The 14,435-nt window shown below is 38.3% G+C and overlaps 1 protein-coding gene across 1 annotated transcript; it reads left to right on the plus strand.

The window, feature by feature from the left end:
- Positions 1–1,929: 1,929 nt before the first annotated feature.
- LOC139122723 (nucleolar RNA helicase 2-like) lies at positions 1,930–13,944 on the plus strand. The gene is made up of 13 exons (XM_070688382.1): positions 1,930–2,176; positions 3,534–3,782; positions 3,981–4,053; positions 4,503–4,714; positions 5,129–5,393; positions 5,725–5,876; positions 6,334–6,540; positions 9,440–9,544; positions 10,159–10,278; positions 10,776–10,849; positions 11,343–11,502; positions 12,337–12,516; positions 13,396–13,944. The coding sequence occupies exons 1-13, from the start codon at positions 2,063–2,065 to the stop codon at positions 13,606–13,608; spliced, it is 2,124 nt and encodes a 707-aa protein (XP_070544483.1). The 5' UTR covers positions 1,930–2,062; the 3' UTR covers positions 13,609–13,944.
- Positions 13,945–14,435: the final 491 nt, after the last annotated feature.

The raw sequence follows: 14,435 nt of genomic DNA on the forward strand, positions 1-14,435 counted from the left end.
TAGTACAAGAACTTCAGTTTTACCCTCATTGAGTAGGAGATTCTAATGTGTCATCCAGGTTTAAATCTCTTGAACCGCTTCTTTCTATCTTCAAGTTGTGTACCGTGGATAAGGTGTTGTGAAATACTGGACCAGAGTTTATTGTCATCGGCGTAGTGGTGACAGTTGATATTGTGATGTCGAATAAGCTGAGCGAGTGGTTGGATGTAAATGCAGAACAAGAGAGGGCCCAGCACTAAACCCTGTGGCACTCCATATTGCAGATGTTGAGGTTCTGATATCGAGCCATGTATGGGAATACCGTTGTCTGTTCTTTAAATATGATGCAGATGTAGACCATTGCAATGGGATGTTGGATCACAGGATATATAAACAAACAAACAAACAAAACACAAGCCGAAACAAACAAATAAGAACCAACCAAACAAAAACAAACAAACAAATAAACAAACAAACAACCAATCAAACAATACAAATGAATAAGTAATGAATATTAAATAACCGACAAAAACCCGAATGAAGTAGTGGGCTTAACGAGTTACGCAATTGGTCCACTTACGATTTCAAAGGACTGACGTCACTCAACGGCAAAGACAACCCGGTCGTTTTAAACGTAGGATGCCGAAGAGCAGAAACGGGAAGAAATTTAAATTACGATTGATAACACATTCATTATGTGAGCCCCATACATTTTCTTCCCAACTGGTATAAGTCTCATGGATTCTTAACTACCGGCGGTGAGAGAGTCATTTTATTTGTGGGGGAGGGTTCTATAATCGACCATGGCATGGGCTGCCATCAAGTCACGTCCCTCGAGAGAGTATAGTTGGTAGCTGCAATAATTGTAGCCTTGGTGGGGACGGGTCGTGCGGTTTAGGATTCTGTCGTGCGGCTTGCGCGATACCCTACCACCGCGCAAGTCGCACGACAGAGGCACAAGCCTCACGGCCCAACCCACCATTAAGCCCACATTGCTGCTACATAGTGGGTTGTAAAAATGACGTCGCATCTTGAATAAGTTGCATGTGTTGTTCAGTCAATTATTCAAATTCTTATTCAATTTATCGTTTTCTTTTATTTATTTATTTGGGTTTTATAAAAAATTGTTTAATTCTTTGTTATCTATTACTTCTTTGTTTGTTTTGTTTGATTATTTATTCGTTTGCTTCTTTTTGTTTTTTGTGACGTGGTTGTTATTGTGTTGGTTTGTCTTTTGGTTTGTTTGTTGATTTGTTTGTTCATTCTGGCTTCCCAGTGGTTGGATATGCCAAGCTTTGATAACCTTGTGCTGAGTACATGATCTATAGTGTCAAAAGCAGAGGAGATATCGAGAAGAACCGTGATGAGAGCGCATTGGCCATCATTCAGTGCCATACAAATATCGCTGTTCATTTTAAGTGAGTTCTGTTTCAGTGCTTTGGTGTTTTATATACGCTGATTTAAGTGATTGTGGGAGTGATAAACAAAGAGGCAGTCAAATATGATGTTATCTGATGTGCTACTATATTTTCAATGACTTTTGATAGAAAGGGTAGGTTACAAACAGGTTTGTCATTCTTTGACACATTCTTGTCAGGTGATGATTTCTTGAGTATTGGTGTTAATTAGGAACAGTACCAGTATTTATTTTTTTGTTTGTGTGTGTTTTTTTGTATCCTTCCCTGTCATTTCGGTAGCAACATCATTATGTAGCAACACTGCTTCATTTCCCAATTTTCATGCGAAAAACTTACATTATTTGTGAAATCTTCCATACTGTGTTATTTTGTGTGGAGAGATTATGATGATATTCATTTTTCATGGAAATTTATAGTGCAGGTTTGAAGCGATATCGGGGTGATAACCATGCTTTTCGTAAAATGATTAGCCGCAATGGTTCTAGTCCAAAAGTGGTATTTTGACGGGCGCCACCTACGACCAAAATTTCTCATCGCGGGTCAAACGGCAAGGTGACCTGCAGTCACGTGATCGTTCCTTTTCCATGTGCGTCAGCCACTGACACGTTTCGTTGTCAATCTTTCCCCGATTTTTTTCACTCTAAACACATCTGATTCCACTCCTCATGCCAGCCGAAGTGTCAAACAAGATGGACGAAGATATCAAGGACAAAAATTTAGACTTCGATGAGGAAACCAACGCAAAGAAGGTAAAAAAATCGAAGAAAGATAAGGACAAGGTAAGGAAATAGGGTGATGCTTCTACACTGTCTACAGTCTGTTCTGTTGTGCAATGTGACCTGGGCATTCTAATCTTCGCTGTTTTGATGTAATGGTAACGTTCAATTTTAAATAGTCTCTCTACTTGGATGTCATCAAGTCAATATTCAAGTAAAACAAGTTGTTGACGACCGATGTTTGAGGCTCCGAACTTGGTTACGGTTAAAGCGTATATCATACTGTAGTCGCATACAGTGCGCTGCTGCGGCTGCGTATTTAGTCTGTGGTCCAAGATAGCCTTTGCCAGTGTCGCGTCATTCTTGATTATGATACTTGAAGGTACAATTTTATTTGAATTCTCAATTCACACCAACCTACGCCCTTTTGTTAAACAGCTCGTTGGACTGGAGAGACTGGGAACGGAGCTAAATTCAGGGCTTCATCCCCAAACTTATGACGTCATGGATTTTAAAGGTCGGAAGTAGACTTTAAAGTGCTGTAATTTTTTTCCCATCAAAATTTTAGTGCAAATTTTACCAATTTTTATGAATTTTTTTTAATTTTTTTATAATTTTGGACGAAATAGACGTAAAATTTCATTGGCTACAGTTTTTTATGAAAAATTTTGGCAAAAATCAAAAAAATTTGACTGGAGTACATTTTTTATAGGCAACAAAAATTGACTTTTGCGCTCAAAAGATTAAAACTTATGGTGTTACGTCCATGACCTTTGAATTTGATATTTTGATTTTTCTTATCTTTTCGAGAAGAGAGACATATACATATGTGATCACAGTGTACAAAAAAATTAATATTCGATGATGAACTTATGACAACAGTTTAGGCACAGGTTGTCAATAATATTTGATATTTTCCAACTGCATTGTCTTAACATGTGGCTGTATTTGTCCAATTACAACTTTATCCCGAAGTGCTGGCCAAATATAGTTCTACTTAGTTGTTAACTTTGACATCAACCATCACAGACAGTGATCCTCCAAAGTGTTCAGCTATTTCTACCTTTTCAAAAACAAATATAATTTCCAATCCAAAACAAAGGGAAATAGATTTTTCAATCTGAAACATGCAAAAAATGTAACATTTTGTAGTTCATAAAACAAGCAAAGACTAAGTGACAAATTTGATCAAATATGTTGTCTGTCCGGAGCTCTCCCAAAATTTGTTGTGATGTTGAGATGCCCCACCAAAACCAGTCAATTGAAAAAAATATTCATCTGGATTTTCACATATAGTTTCTGTTTGTCTTGATGCCTACACTGGCTTCCCCCTGACTAAAAAGAACACAACAGGGTGTTTTTCAATTTCCATTTTACCAAGTTGATCATTTCATCAAATCATATCATCATCTTCCATCAGAAACAAAAGAAAGAGAAGAAAGAGAAGAAAGATAAAGAAAAGAAGAAGAAGAAAAGAAAACTTGAAGAAGACTGTGAAGAAACTCCCGAAGTCAAACCCAAAAAGAAGAAAGTGAAAACAGAATCTTCAGAGGAGAGTGACTCTTCAAGTAACCAGAAAATTAAGAAAGAAACAAATGGTGTAGAGAGTAACCATGACAACAAAGTTACAGTTTCCAATGGCAACAGTGACAGCACAGATGATGAACAGGTATGTACTTGATGTTTTTTTCTTTGTTACAAGAAATATTTTCCCAGTGCCTATGGTTACAAGTAATTCAATCAGGGAGTTTGGTACAAAACCGTTTCTGTTATTATCAGACTTAGACTTTCATATAGTACTGAAAGCATGAAAAGGTATCTGAAAAAAAATTCATATTGAATTCTTTTTTTATTTGTTCATCTTTAGCTATCACAGAAGGAACGTGATGGAGCATTCAAGAAGTTTAGATTGACAGAGAGGACAGTCAAGTTACTCAAAGGTAAGCATCAGACCAATCAGTTCCATTGTCTTTGAACTTCATACATTCACTCTGAAAGAGAATCAACATTATTCCATACCTCTTCCCAGTGCATTTTTACCTTGGAAACAAATGAGGGCATAGATATGTTTTCACCAAAAAGTAGAAAGGCTGAAAATAATTCTTGCAGCAATTCTCACTGTGATTTTTTGATTTTTTGCAATTGAACCTGTTCACCTCCCATTCCCAGTAACCAAGTCGATCATCACCATTGACAACAATGGGTTTGGGCCAAACCATGGTGGTGAAAGAGTTAAACCATCGTCTCAAACTCTAAAGATGCAATCCCAATGTTTTACTACAATACAGAAGTCTACATATTGAAAATGCTGAATCCAGCTCGTATGGATTCAGATTAAATTTTGAATTTCTCTAACGGTTGAAAATTAAATGCATCTGTGCCTTTACAGAGCGTGGTGTGACCTATTTGTTCCCAATTCAAGCCAAGACCTTTGATTACGTCTATGATGGCCAAGATGTCATAGCACAGGCCAGGACAGGTACCGGCAAGACACTGGCATTCGCCCTGCCGCTGATAGAGAATCTACAAGACGTAGAACCCAAAGGAGGGCGCCCTCCCAAGGTGTTGGTGATGGCACCGACCCGTGAACTCGCAAAGCAGGTAAGGATTGAGATGCAAAGAGAGAATATTTCTTCTGCAACAGCGTCAAGAAATGACAGAGAAACAAACTGATACCCAGCCTGATGTGATTTCAGAAATTCTCGTACAATAAACCACTATCTAACTTTCACAACTTCCACAGTAAATGAGTGTTGGCTTCAATTGTCATATGTATTTGCCAGTTTTGATTTCATCATCAATTTTCCATCCATGACATGTGAAAACTGTTGTAACTTCATGTTTACAAGGGAGTTTACTATTTATATCAAGAATGGCACTTAACAGATGACTTATAATAAATTGTGAGTGATAGTTTTGACCCCCCAGGGCATCAAAAATTTCTTACAATTACCATGAATATTGACTCTGACTGCCTTTGGAGAAAGAAGATTAAAACCATTTTGTCTCGCGAAGGTGTCTGAAGATTTTGAGTCTGTCGGCCCTTACTTGTCAACTGTCTGCATATATGGTGGTACAGCCTACTGGCCTCAGGAATCTGCCATAAGACGCGGTGTTGACATTGTAGTTGGAACTCCTGGAAGAATCCTGGATTACGTCCGGAAGAACACCCTGAATCTAAGTCAGTTGCGGCACGTTGTACTGGATGAAGTTGACCGTATGTTGGATATGGGTTTTGCCGAAAGCGTGGAGGAAATATTAGCAGCTGCATACAAACTAGGTAAAGCTTCACTTTTTCTCTTTAACTTCACTGCCTTTGTTGATTTGGAATACTGCCCTCTCCAGGTAAAAGAGCGAATCAAATTTGTAAGTGAATAATTGGTATTCAAAAAATAATGCTAAGTAAACTCAAAATTCTTTAGGATTTTTCTTTTGATGATTGTAGAATAAAATTTGTAAGTGAATAATTGGTATACAAAAAATAATTCTAGGTGAACTCGAAATTATCTTCAAGATACTGTTTTTGATGATCGTAGATAAATGACATTTGTGAAATGCAAAGTGTGTTATTTCAGTAGGACATATTCTGAAGAAATTTGGTTCTGTTGTAGATGACTACACCGCCACCAATCCTCAGACCCTACTGTTCACTGCCACTCTACCTGACTGGGTTTACAAGACCTCCCAGAAGTACATGAAACCAAACACCAAACGAGTTGATTTGATTGGACAACAGAGATTGAAAGCAGCAACCACGGTTGAGGTAAGTCTGGATTATTTTTTTTGAGGGAGGCAGGATATTATCTATGACAGTGGTTATCAGCCACAATTTAGTACAGCAAAAATAACATGTACAAATCAGCAAATGTAAGCATTGAATGGATTGAACTATTTCTGCCAAGGGGGGACAGATAAGGCAGAAATGATTCAGTTGAATTACAGCTTATTATTGCGACAATTTTCTTATTACAGTTTGCATTGATAAGAAAATGCATGAAATGAACTGTGATTGTATTTTTGTCAATTTTAAACAATTCTGCTGGCCAGTTTAAGCTTATTATTGACCATGAATAACTGGTTGGCTTCTGTTCTCGTCACAGACCAAAATATAGAGCAAATCTTGCAAATAACCTTTCACAGATAACTATTGAATATTGTCGGACACTTCAGGGTGTTACCACTGCAGCGTGAACTTGACTTTTGTAATTTCAACTGTACAGCATTTAGCCATCAGATGTCACTACAAGGAGAGAGCGGCCACCATCAGTGACGTTGTTCAGGTCTACAGTGGAAAGTATGGCCGCTGTATGATATTCTGTGAGACCAAGAAAGAGGCCAATGAGTTGGGTGTCAATTCAAATATACGAGTCGATGTTCAAGTTCTCCATGGAGACATTGCTCAAAATCAACGAGAAATTACACTTAAGGTAACTTTTGTGTTTTGCTGGCTTTGCTTAAATTGCCTTTAACCCTTTCACCCCAGTTCCCTGTGTACAGGTCCAACTTTACCATAGAAAACAATGGATTTGGGACAAACCATGGTGGTGAAAGGGTTAAAAAAATTTGTTTTGAATGTAGGTGTGACTTTGTGAATGGTTATGCATAAAAAATGAAGTGTAAGCATTCAGTGTGAAACTACACTCGTTTTGATGATGTCATCACTTCATGATCATGGCAGTGTACAGGAAACCACAGAGTTTGACTTGAAAGCTCAGAAAGAACAGAAGTGCAGCCAGGAGTGAGAAATGTGTTCTACATGTGCCATGCAAACCAACTTGACACTCAACAAACTTGTGTTACCTCCCTTCAGACTCAAAGAAATGTTTCACGTTATGTTACCGCACAGTCTCTCTATTACCGGTCTGGCGACGGCAGGTTTCCTGTTTGTCCCTATTCACGTTGACGGCAAACAAACCATTCACACTTGATATTGATACCCAAGGGGTTGCCATCTTAAGAATATTCAGATCAACGTCAGAAAAATCACCAGTATGCAATGCAGTTTGGAGTTTTGCGCTTGTGCACTGCGCATTTGTGTACAGTCGACATAATAACAAATGCACCGTGACTCCTGCGGTCAGAGCAGAACATGTGGAAATGACATGGCGATTTTGTCGATTGGGACAATCAAAATATTGATTAGGAACTTCATTCTGGAAGAAACTGTTGACATGGAATGCCAAATTTGACACATCAATGATGATGAGGTGAACGCTAGCATTCAACAGCAGCCCTGGACCAAAGTCACGTAAGACAACTGCAGAATGAGCGATCTGATTGCAAGAGTGGAATGTAAACAAATCATGTAAACAAAATAAATGTTACAAAGATTCCAAACTCAGAAGGAAACAAGAATGTTAAAGTACCTTACCAATTTATAAAAGACATGTTTTGTCCATTTAATTTAAAATGAATACACTGCATTTGACTTTCAACTTGTAAAAGAGTCTAAACTTTACATGAGCTGGTCGGTTGTCATGAACTAAGGACCATCCATCATTACATATTCATCAGATCGTACCTACCGAAAACAACTACCAATGTCTCATTTCGTGGAACACTTAGATTGCTCAAAATCAAGAAACCACATTTTTGTGACCAACTTCAAACAACTGTCACAGGTTTGCGTACGAATATAACTATAGGACATATCAGTGTTCTCCCTGAATAAGGTAACAGGGGCGTGGCGCCCTCTTGTAAATTCCGAGCGCCCCCTTGCCAGAAATGAAAAAGATTTATCTTTTTTGAAACATAAAACAATAAAATGTACGGGAAAAAAGTTGACAGTGATTTACAAGCAAAATGCGAGCGTGAGCCTCGATCCTGCAGACTGCAAACGTAATTCTCATCGATCTTGCAAATCTCGCGAGTTTGTGATGTCATCCGAGATCATAAGCCCATGTGCAACTCATCGAAGGCAGCCATATTTGCATGGCTCAGTCCGCAACGTTACGTTAGCCACGGTCACTCCATAGGGACCGTGCATTAGGTAACCGACTTAGCTGAGTAAACATGGCAAGGAGCTTGAGGGTAACCAAGGACAGCAGAGTACACTGAAGTTTTATAGGAGGTTAGAATTTCGTTTGTGTATTCCTTCCCAAAGCAAAACAACCTAATGTTAGGCTCGGTCGGACGTGTATGAGGATGAGAACACGTGAGTGTTACGGTGATAATTTTGACATCGATGAATAAATGTATGTCTCTAGACTCGCTAGAGTAATCTTCATTGAAATCCGTGAACTGTAATAAAAGTTATGGAACACTGTTTCAGATCTCTTTTCCTTTGAGTTTTTTATACGAAAAAAAAATGCTCCGCAAGCCTGAGTTTTATGGTCACCGTGATAATTTTGACATCGATGAATAAATGTATGTCTCTCGCTATGTTTTCGTTTTCAAAAAATGTAATCTTCATAATTGAAATCAGTGAACTGTAATAAAAGTTATGAAACCCTGTCTCAGATCTCCTTTCCTTAAGAGTTTTTATACGAAAAAAATCTGAAAAAAATACTCCCCAAGTGCCACCAAATAACACCATTTTAATCTCTGTTTTTCAAAAGCTCTGTTTTTCTAAAGCGGTCGCTTGTGGTGCTTCGCACCACGTCTTCGCCCTCTTCTAAAAAAATCCTGGGGAGAACAATGACATTTATCACAAGGTTTAAGTACAGGAGGTACCTTTCGCGATAGCTTCCATCTTGACTCAAAACAACAATAACTAGTTCGAAAAAACACTCGGTATTTCAAGCAGCATTATGATATGTAGTCGCCAAAAACCTGCCCACCAATTAAAAGTCAGTTTAAATCATACGATGAGGATAGTAGTAATTTTGTTCTTGAAACGTACACAAAGAAAGAGTCTACAAAAATCAAATACATTTTGATCAAAGGAGATCAAACATGAACACAAATATCATTGCAAATGTTACAAGGAAATGCTGCAAACCATTCATATAAAGCAACACTCACCTGAGAAAATGTACATTTCTGCTCACGGTAAGATGATTGAGACTCAAAAGGTGTGCTAATTTTACAAGAAAACGGCTATAAACACAGAACACTGCATTCAAAAATGGTGCCCAATGCTCAATTGATCGCGTAGCTACGGACTGACCCAATCGTCACGGTGATCCACACCTTTGACAATGGAAATTAATCTGCGTTGCCAGACCGGTGATAGAGGGACCGTGGTTACCGGCATGTCTATCAAACTAACTCAAAGTATCAGAGGACACCCTCGTGATGGTAAAAAAGGCACATGGATACTTGAAGCTGTTTAACTGTGAAATGACTTTGTGCGTCTGTCTTACATGAAGCCATATTTTGTTACAGGGTTTCCGTGAAGGTAAATTTCGATGTTTGGTTGCCACGGATGTTGCAGCTAGGGGTCTTGACATCGCCGAAGTTGATCTAGTTTTGATGTGTCAACCGCCAAAGGTAATTTCATTCATAAAACCCTGAAGTCATAGACCTGTACATAAAACCATTGATATAGTCTCATTTCATTTAATTGAGACAGTCCACACCATTGCATGCAATACTAAATTTATGAAAATTAAAAACACTTCTTTATACACAACAACAGAGTCATACAGAGATAAAATTACAGCCCAGACTACACCACTTGATAATCCTGGTAACAGTTCTAACCACTGGTTATTCATAATAAAGCCTAGATTACTAATAGTTAAGCAAAAGATTATCAGCTTTTAACTCATTGCATACCCGGAGGTGGTTTGAGAACTGGTGAACATGAAATCCACAGCACAACTAGACTGTACAAAGCTTTGCCGTCAATGTTTTATTATGGTGAATTAATTTCTCATCTTTTCCTTTGAAACTCATGTAATTCAGGTCGCTGCAATTAGTTTAGGTTAGTAATTGTAAGAGAAAAAAATTCTAAAGATCAATCATTCTGCCAGTCTGTAGATGGAGGTCAAGGACAAGTATATCAGAATATAATCTTCAACATGTTACACTCAATTTTGCATTTCAATTCTCCTCTCTGGACTCGATGTCGTGACCCAGTCATTACATTTCTCTCCCGATAGGATTTGGAGTCGTACATCCATCGTTCTGGTCGTACCGGCAGAGCGGGAAGAACTGGTGTTTCGGTTTGTTTCTATAAACCAAATGAAGAGTATCTTCTCAAGCTGGTTGAAAGACGTGCAGTAAGTTAAAAAAACTGTACAAAGTTTCAGTTTTTAACGAACTGGTTTAAAATTTAGAATATGTAAATAGTCAAACTGTGATGGCCAATGTTAACCCTTTGAGCATAGAAGTCAATTTTTGTCACCCTTTTAAAAAATAACCTGGTCAATATTTTTTAGATTTTTTGATCAAAAGCTAAAGCCAATTTAAAGTCATGTCAATTCAGTCCAAAATTATCGAAAAATTTTACAGAAAAAATATAAAAATTGGTAAAATGTTGCAGTAAAATTTTGGCTACAAAAATTGCAGCACTCATAGGGTAATGTCATTTTGATAAATGCTAACCTCAGGCACAGAAATGGATCTATGAATAAACTGACAGTTGCAACTAGAAACGCCCTGAGAAGTGAGCCGTCTCAGTTTCTGAACAAGTACAGCTTTGTGTCCCCCTAAGAGGGCGCTGTTCTCACCTGTCTGTGATTGCCCTCCCTGACCTTTGTGTAAATGTTATTTCCAGGGAATAAAATTCAAGCGAATTGGAGCACCACAACCTGAAGACATCATACTCTCATCTTCCAATGATGCAATAAAGTAAGTGATCTTATTAATGTCTAGATACAAGACTCATACACTCAAAGTATAACCACCATGTACATAAGCTCCAACAATTGACTCTTGTGTTTAAAGGGACACCCTTCACCACCTTGATTTTGGTGAAAACCGTTGTTCCCATTTATGAGTGTGGACACATGCACTTTGAGAGAGGGGTTTTAAGGTTAACAATAAACAAGTGCATACTAGCATAGTGATCACATTTTCATCTACAAAGACTCAACCATATCCTCTGAAAAGTGTGGAGTTAAATAAGTCATACAGTGGTTGAATTGCCAGTCGCCGCTCATGATTCAAGCACAGTCCCTCCACCAACAAGGTTCAAGCACAGAAAATGGCTAATACTATCTTTTCTGGTTCAAAATGAAACCAGAGGGACATGTACAATATTTCCACAATGAGGAAAGATGAAAATTATCACTGTTATTATTTGGCAGAGAATAAAATTCTTTCCGTGTAACTTTTGTCATAGATCTCTGGAACAGGTACCTCAGAGTGCGATTGATAACTTCAGGAGTATAGCAGAGAAACTTATAGAAGAGAAAGGTGCAGTAGAGCCATTAGCAGCCGCTCTTGCTCACATGTCTGGTGCCACAGAGGTCACATCAAGGTCACTACTCAACTCAGAACAGGTAAACTACCAACTGTAGCAAACTATTTTGGATGAGAGTAAGATCATCTCTGACTCATTTGTTTGCAGATAAATTATTAATTTACAGTGAAAGGACTGCAATACATGTAATATGGTCAATATGTACCTGGTGTCAGAGTGTAGCCCATAGAGGTGATGGTGTCATACAAGCAGGTCACTGAAGGGTAAGAGTGTAACCTGTAGGTAGAGGTGATGATGTCATACATGCAGGTCACTATGGGGTCAGAGTGTAACCGTAGAGGTGATGACGTCATACACGCAGGTCACTGAAGGGTAAGAGTGTAACCTGTAGGTAGAGGTGATGACGTCATACATGCAGGTCACTATGGGGTCAGAGTGTAACCGTAGAGGTGATGATGTCATACATGTAGGTCACTATGGGGTCAGACTGTAACCGTAGAGGTGATAATGCCATGATGTAGGCCACTGTTGGTAAGAGTGAAACCTTGTAGAGGTAATGATGTCATATATGTAGGTCACTATGCGATCAGAGATGCAAGGCTGAAATGATAGAGAACCGCTCTTTGTGAAGCAGCATTTAACAAAACAATTAGCTGTTTCATGATTAAAAATTGATATCAACACACCAACTATCTCTCTCTCTCTCTCTCTCCCTACTTTGCCTCTCTCATTCACTTGTGTCTAAAAAATATCCCAACCAACACAGCAAAACTTGTTTTGATTTTCAGTCGTTTGTCATTCCAGAGAGAGGAAGAATACAATGTGTGGATATTATCATCAAAGTATGAGCCACTCTTTCTTGTCACACAAGCACATCCTGATATTTTGATCATGTTTGTATCTTTGTCTCCAGGGCTATACAACCTATCTATTCACCTGTCAGATAGAAATGAGAACGGCGTCTTACGTATGGTCAGCAATTGGTAACCAAATCCCAGAGACAGTCCGACAGTCTATCAAAGGAATGAGAATGTGTGCCAACAAGAAAGGCGCGGTCTTTGACCTTCCCAATGACCAGATAGAGGAGTTACAGGTATGACCCTCAGTAGCATTTTGTTTTTTGAAATCTTGTTATCCTTGAAAGTGAGCGAATGGATGAAGAACTAGAATGATATCTGTCAAAACTTTGATCATCTTTGCTAATCCAGCGTACACATCAACATTCTCCAACGAAATGCTTTTCTATCTGTTTATTGTGAACGTTTTACAACAGCTAGATCTGCCTTGATACCGATATGTTCACTACTTAGAAAAGCTGTGACTACTCTGGCAACATCTGTGAAGTGTGTGGTTCTTCTCTGCAAATACTCTCATCAAAAGTTGGTATTGTTAATTTTGAAGAAGAAATTTGAAAATTCTGTATCTTTTTAAACAAGAATTTGCGATACCTTAGAAGAAAAATTTGAAGTAGTCACAGCCATTTTGAGTCATTTGCAGGTTAAAATTGTTGACCCAAATTGTCAGTTGTGACCTCTTTTCCACTTACATTACAAGTACAAAAAATTTGCTGATGTAATTTGAACATTGAACATTTTCTGTTCATTCAAAATTTTCTCAGATTCATAGTAGAGAGTGACTTCATGACAATCCATCCAACAATATCCAGGCTTATGTGCAGTTGCTTGCAAGGTTGGATGTGATTGGTAGATTTTTATTATTCACAGCAACATAGGGAGTCTGTAGATTGTAATTGTTTACAGCAACTTAAGGAGTCTGTAGACTAATTATTCACAGCACCGTAGGGAGTCTGAAACTACGGAGATTGTGTAGATGATTAGCTGTTTGGAAATAATTCAATAATCACGATGATATTTAGCTAACCAGTTATGTACAAGCTTCCAAGATGCTTCTCATGGGCAGGAAAGTCATGATGTGGTAGTAATTTGTAGTCATTCAATTCTCATTTCTACAGCAACACTGGGTCAACAAATGGGGCTGCAGTCTGGAGCAAGCCGTCTCCCTGCCAGAGCTGATTGATAATGCTCCGCCTCCTTCCAGATATGGAAACAATAACTTCCGCAGAGGTCGTTTTGGCGGCGGCAGCGGTGGACGCGGAATAACTCGCAGGGACAAAGGCTTTGGTGGACATTCAAAAGTCAAAAACAATAACTTCTTCAGACGATAATCTAGTAACCATATTAATTTTAATTTATCATTGCAAAATATCAATATGTCTTTTATTTATCTTTGTCACTTTAAATAAATCTGGCATATTGAATTTTGGAGATTGGAGAATGGAGAGGCCTCAACATGATGGATTGTAAGAACTCCAGAAAATATACTCAGTAATTGCCATCTACTCTGAATGTACAGAAATACTGAAATTACTGCTCCACTCTGTTCAATCACAATGAAAATGTCATCAACTTGTGATATTCTCAGCAACGGAACATGCGACCAAACTGTTGCCATGGAAGTTTATGAATAACCCAATGTATTAAATAACACCCTACACCACAAAGTGCGTTACTTGCTTGTGTTTTATTCTGGGACCTGTTAAGTATCAAGATCTCGAACAAACAATGTCATTATCGAGATCATGAAATACACAGAGGAAGTGAGTGATAAGATGGCTTGAATTTGAATGGAAGAGACTATGCAGTGGATAAAATCACCAAGAAATGTGTTCAGTGCCGTACATGATGTGAATTAATTACCCAGCCACTGTTGTTCATTTTGCCAGACTCAAAGGTTTGGTGCACATGAAGACCACGGCCCAATTTTTGTCATAAAAACCCAGTTTTCTTCACAAGGTCTCTGATAACTTCAAGCAACTGGACCCCAAGGATTTCATTGATTTGTAATATTGTTCAGTGTGTGAGCCCTGTGTTCTGCAGTCTTGTCAAAGGGTTTTAGACACCGAAATTCTCAGTCGTAAAGCATTATTTTGTATTCTATTACACAGAATAACTGATGCAGCCACTTTCTCTGCTTCATACTTTTAACTAGTCT

This window comes from Ptychodera flava, chromosome 22, assembly GCF_041260155.1.
Source record: "Ptychodera flava strain L36383 chromosome 22, AS_Pfla_20210202, whole genome shotgun sequence".
Taxonomy (NCBI): domain Eukaryota; kingdom Metazoa; phylum Hemichordata; class Enteropneusta; family Ptychoderidae; genus Ptychodera; species Ptychodera flava.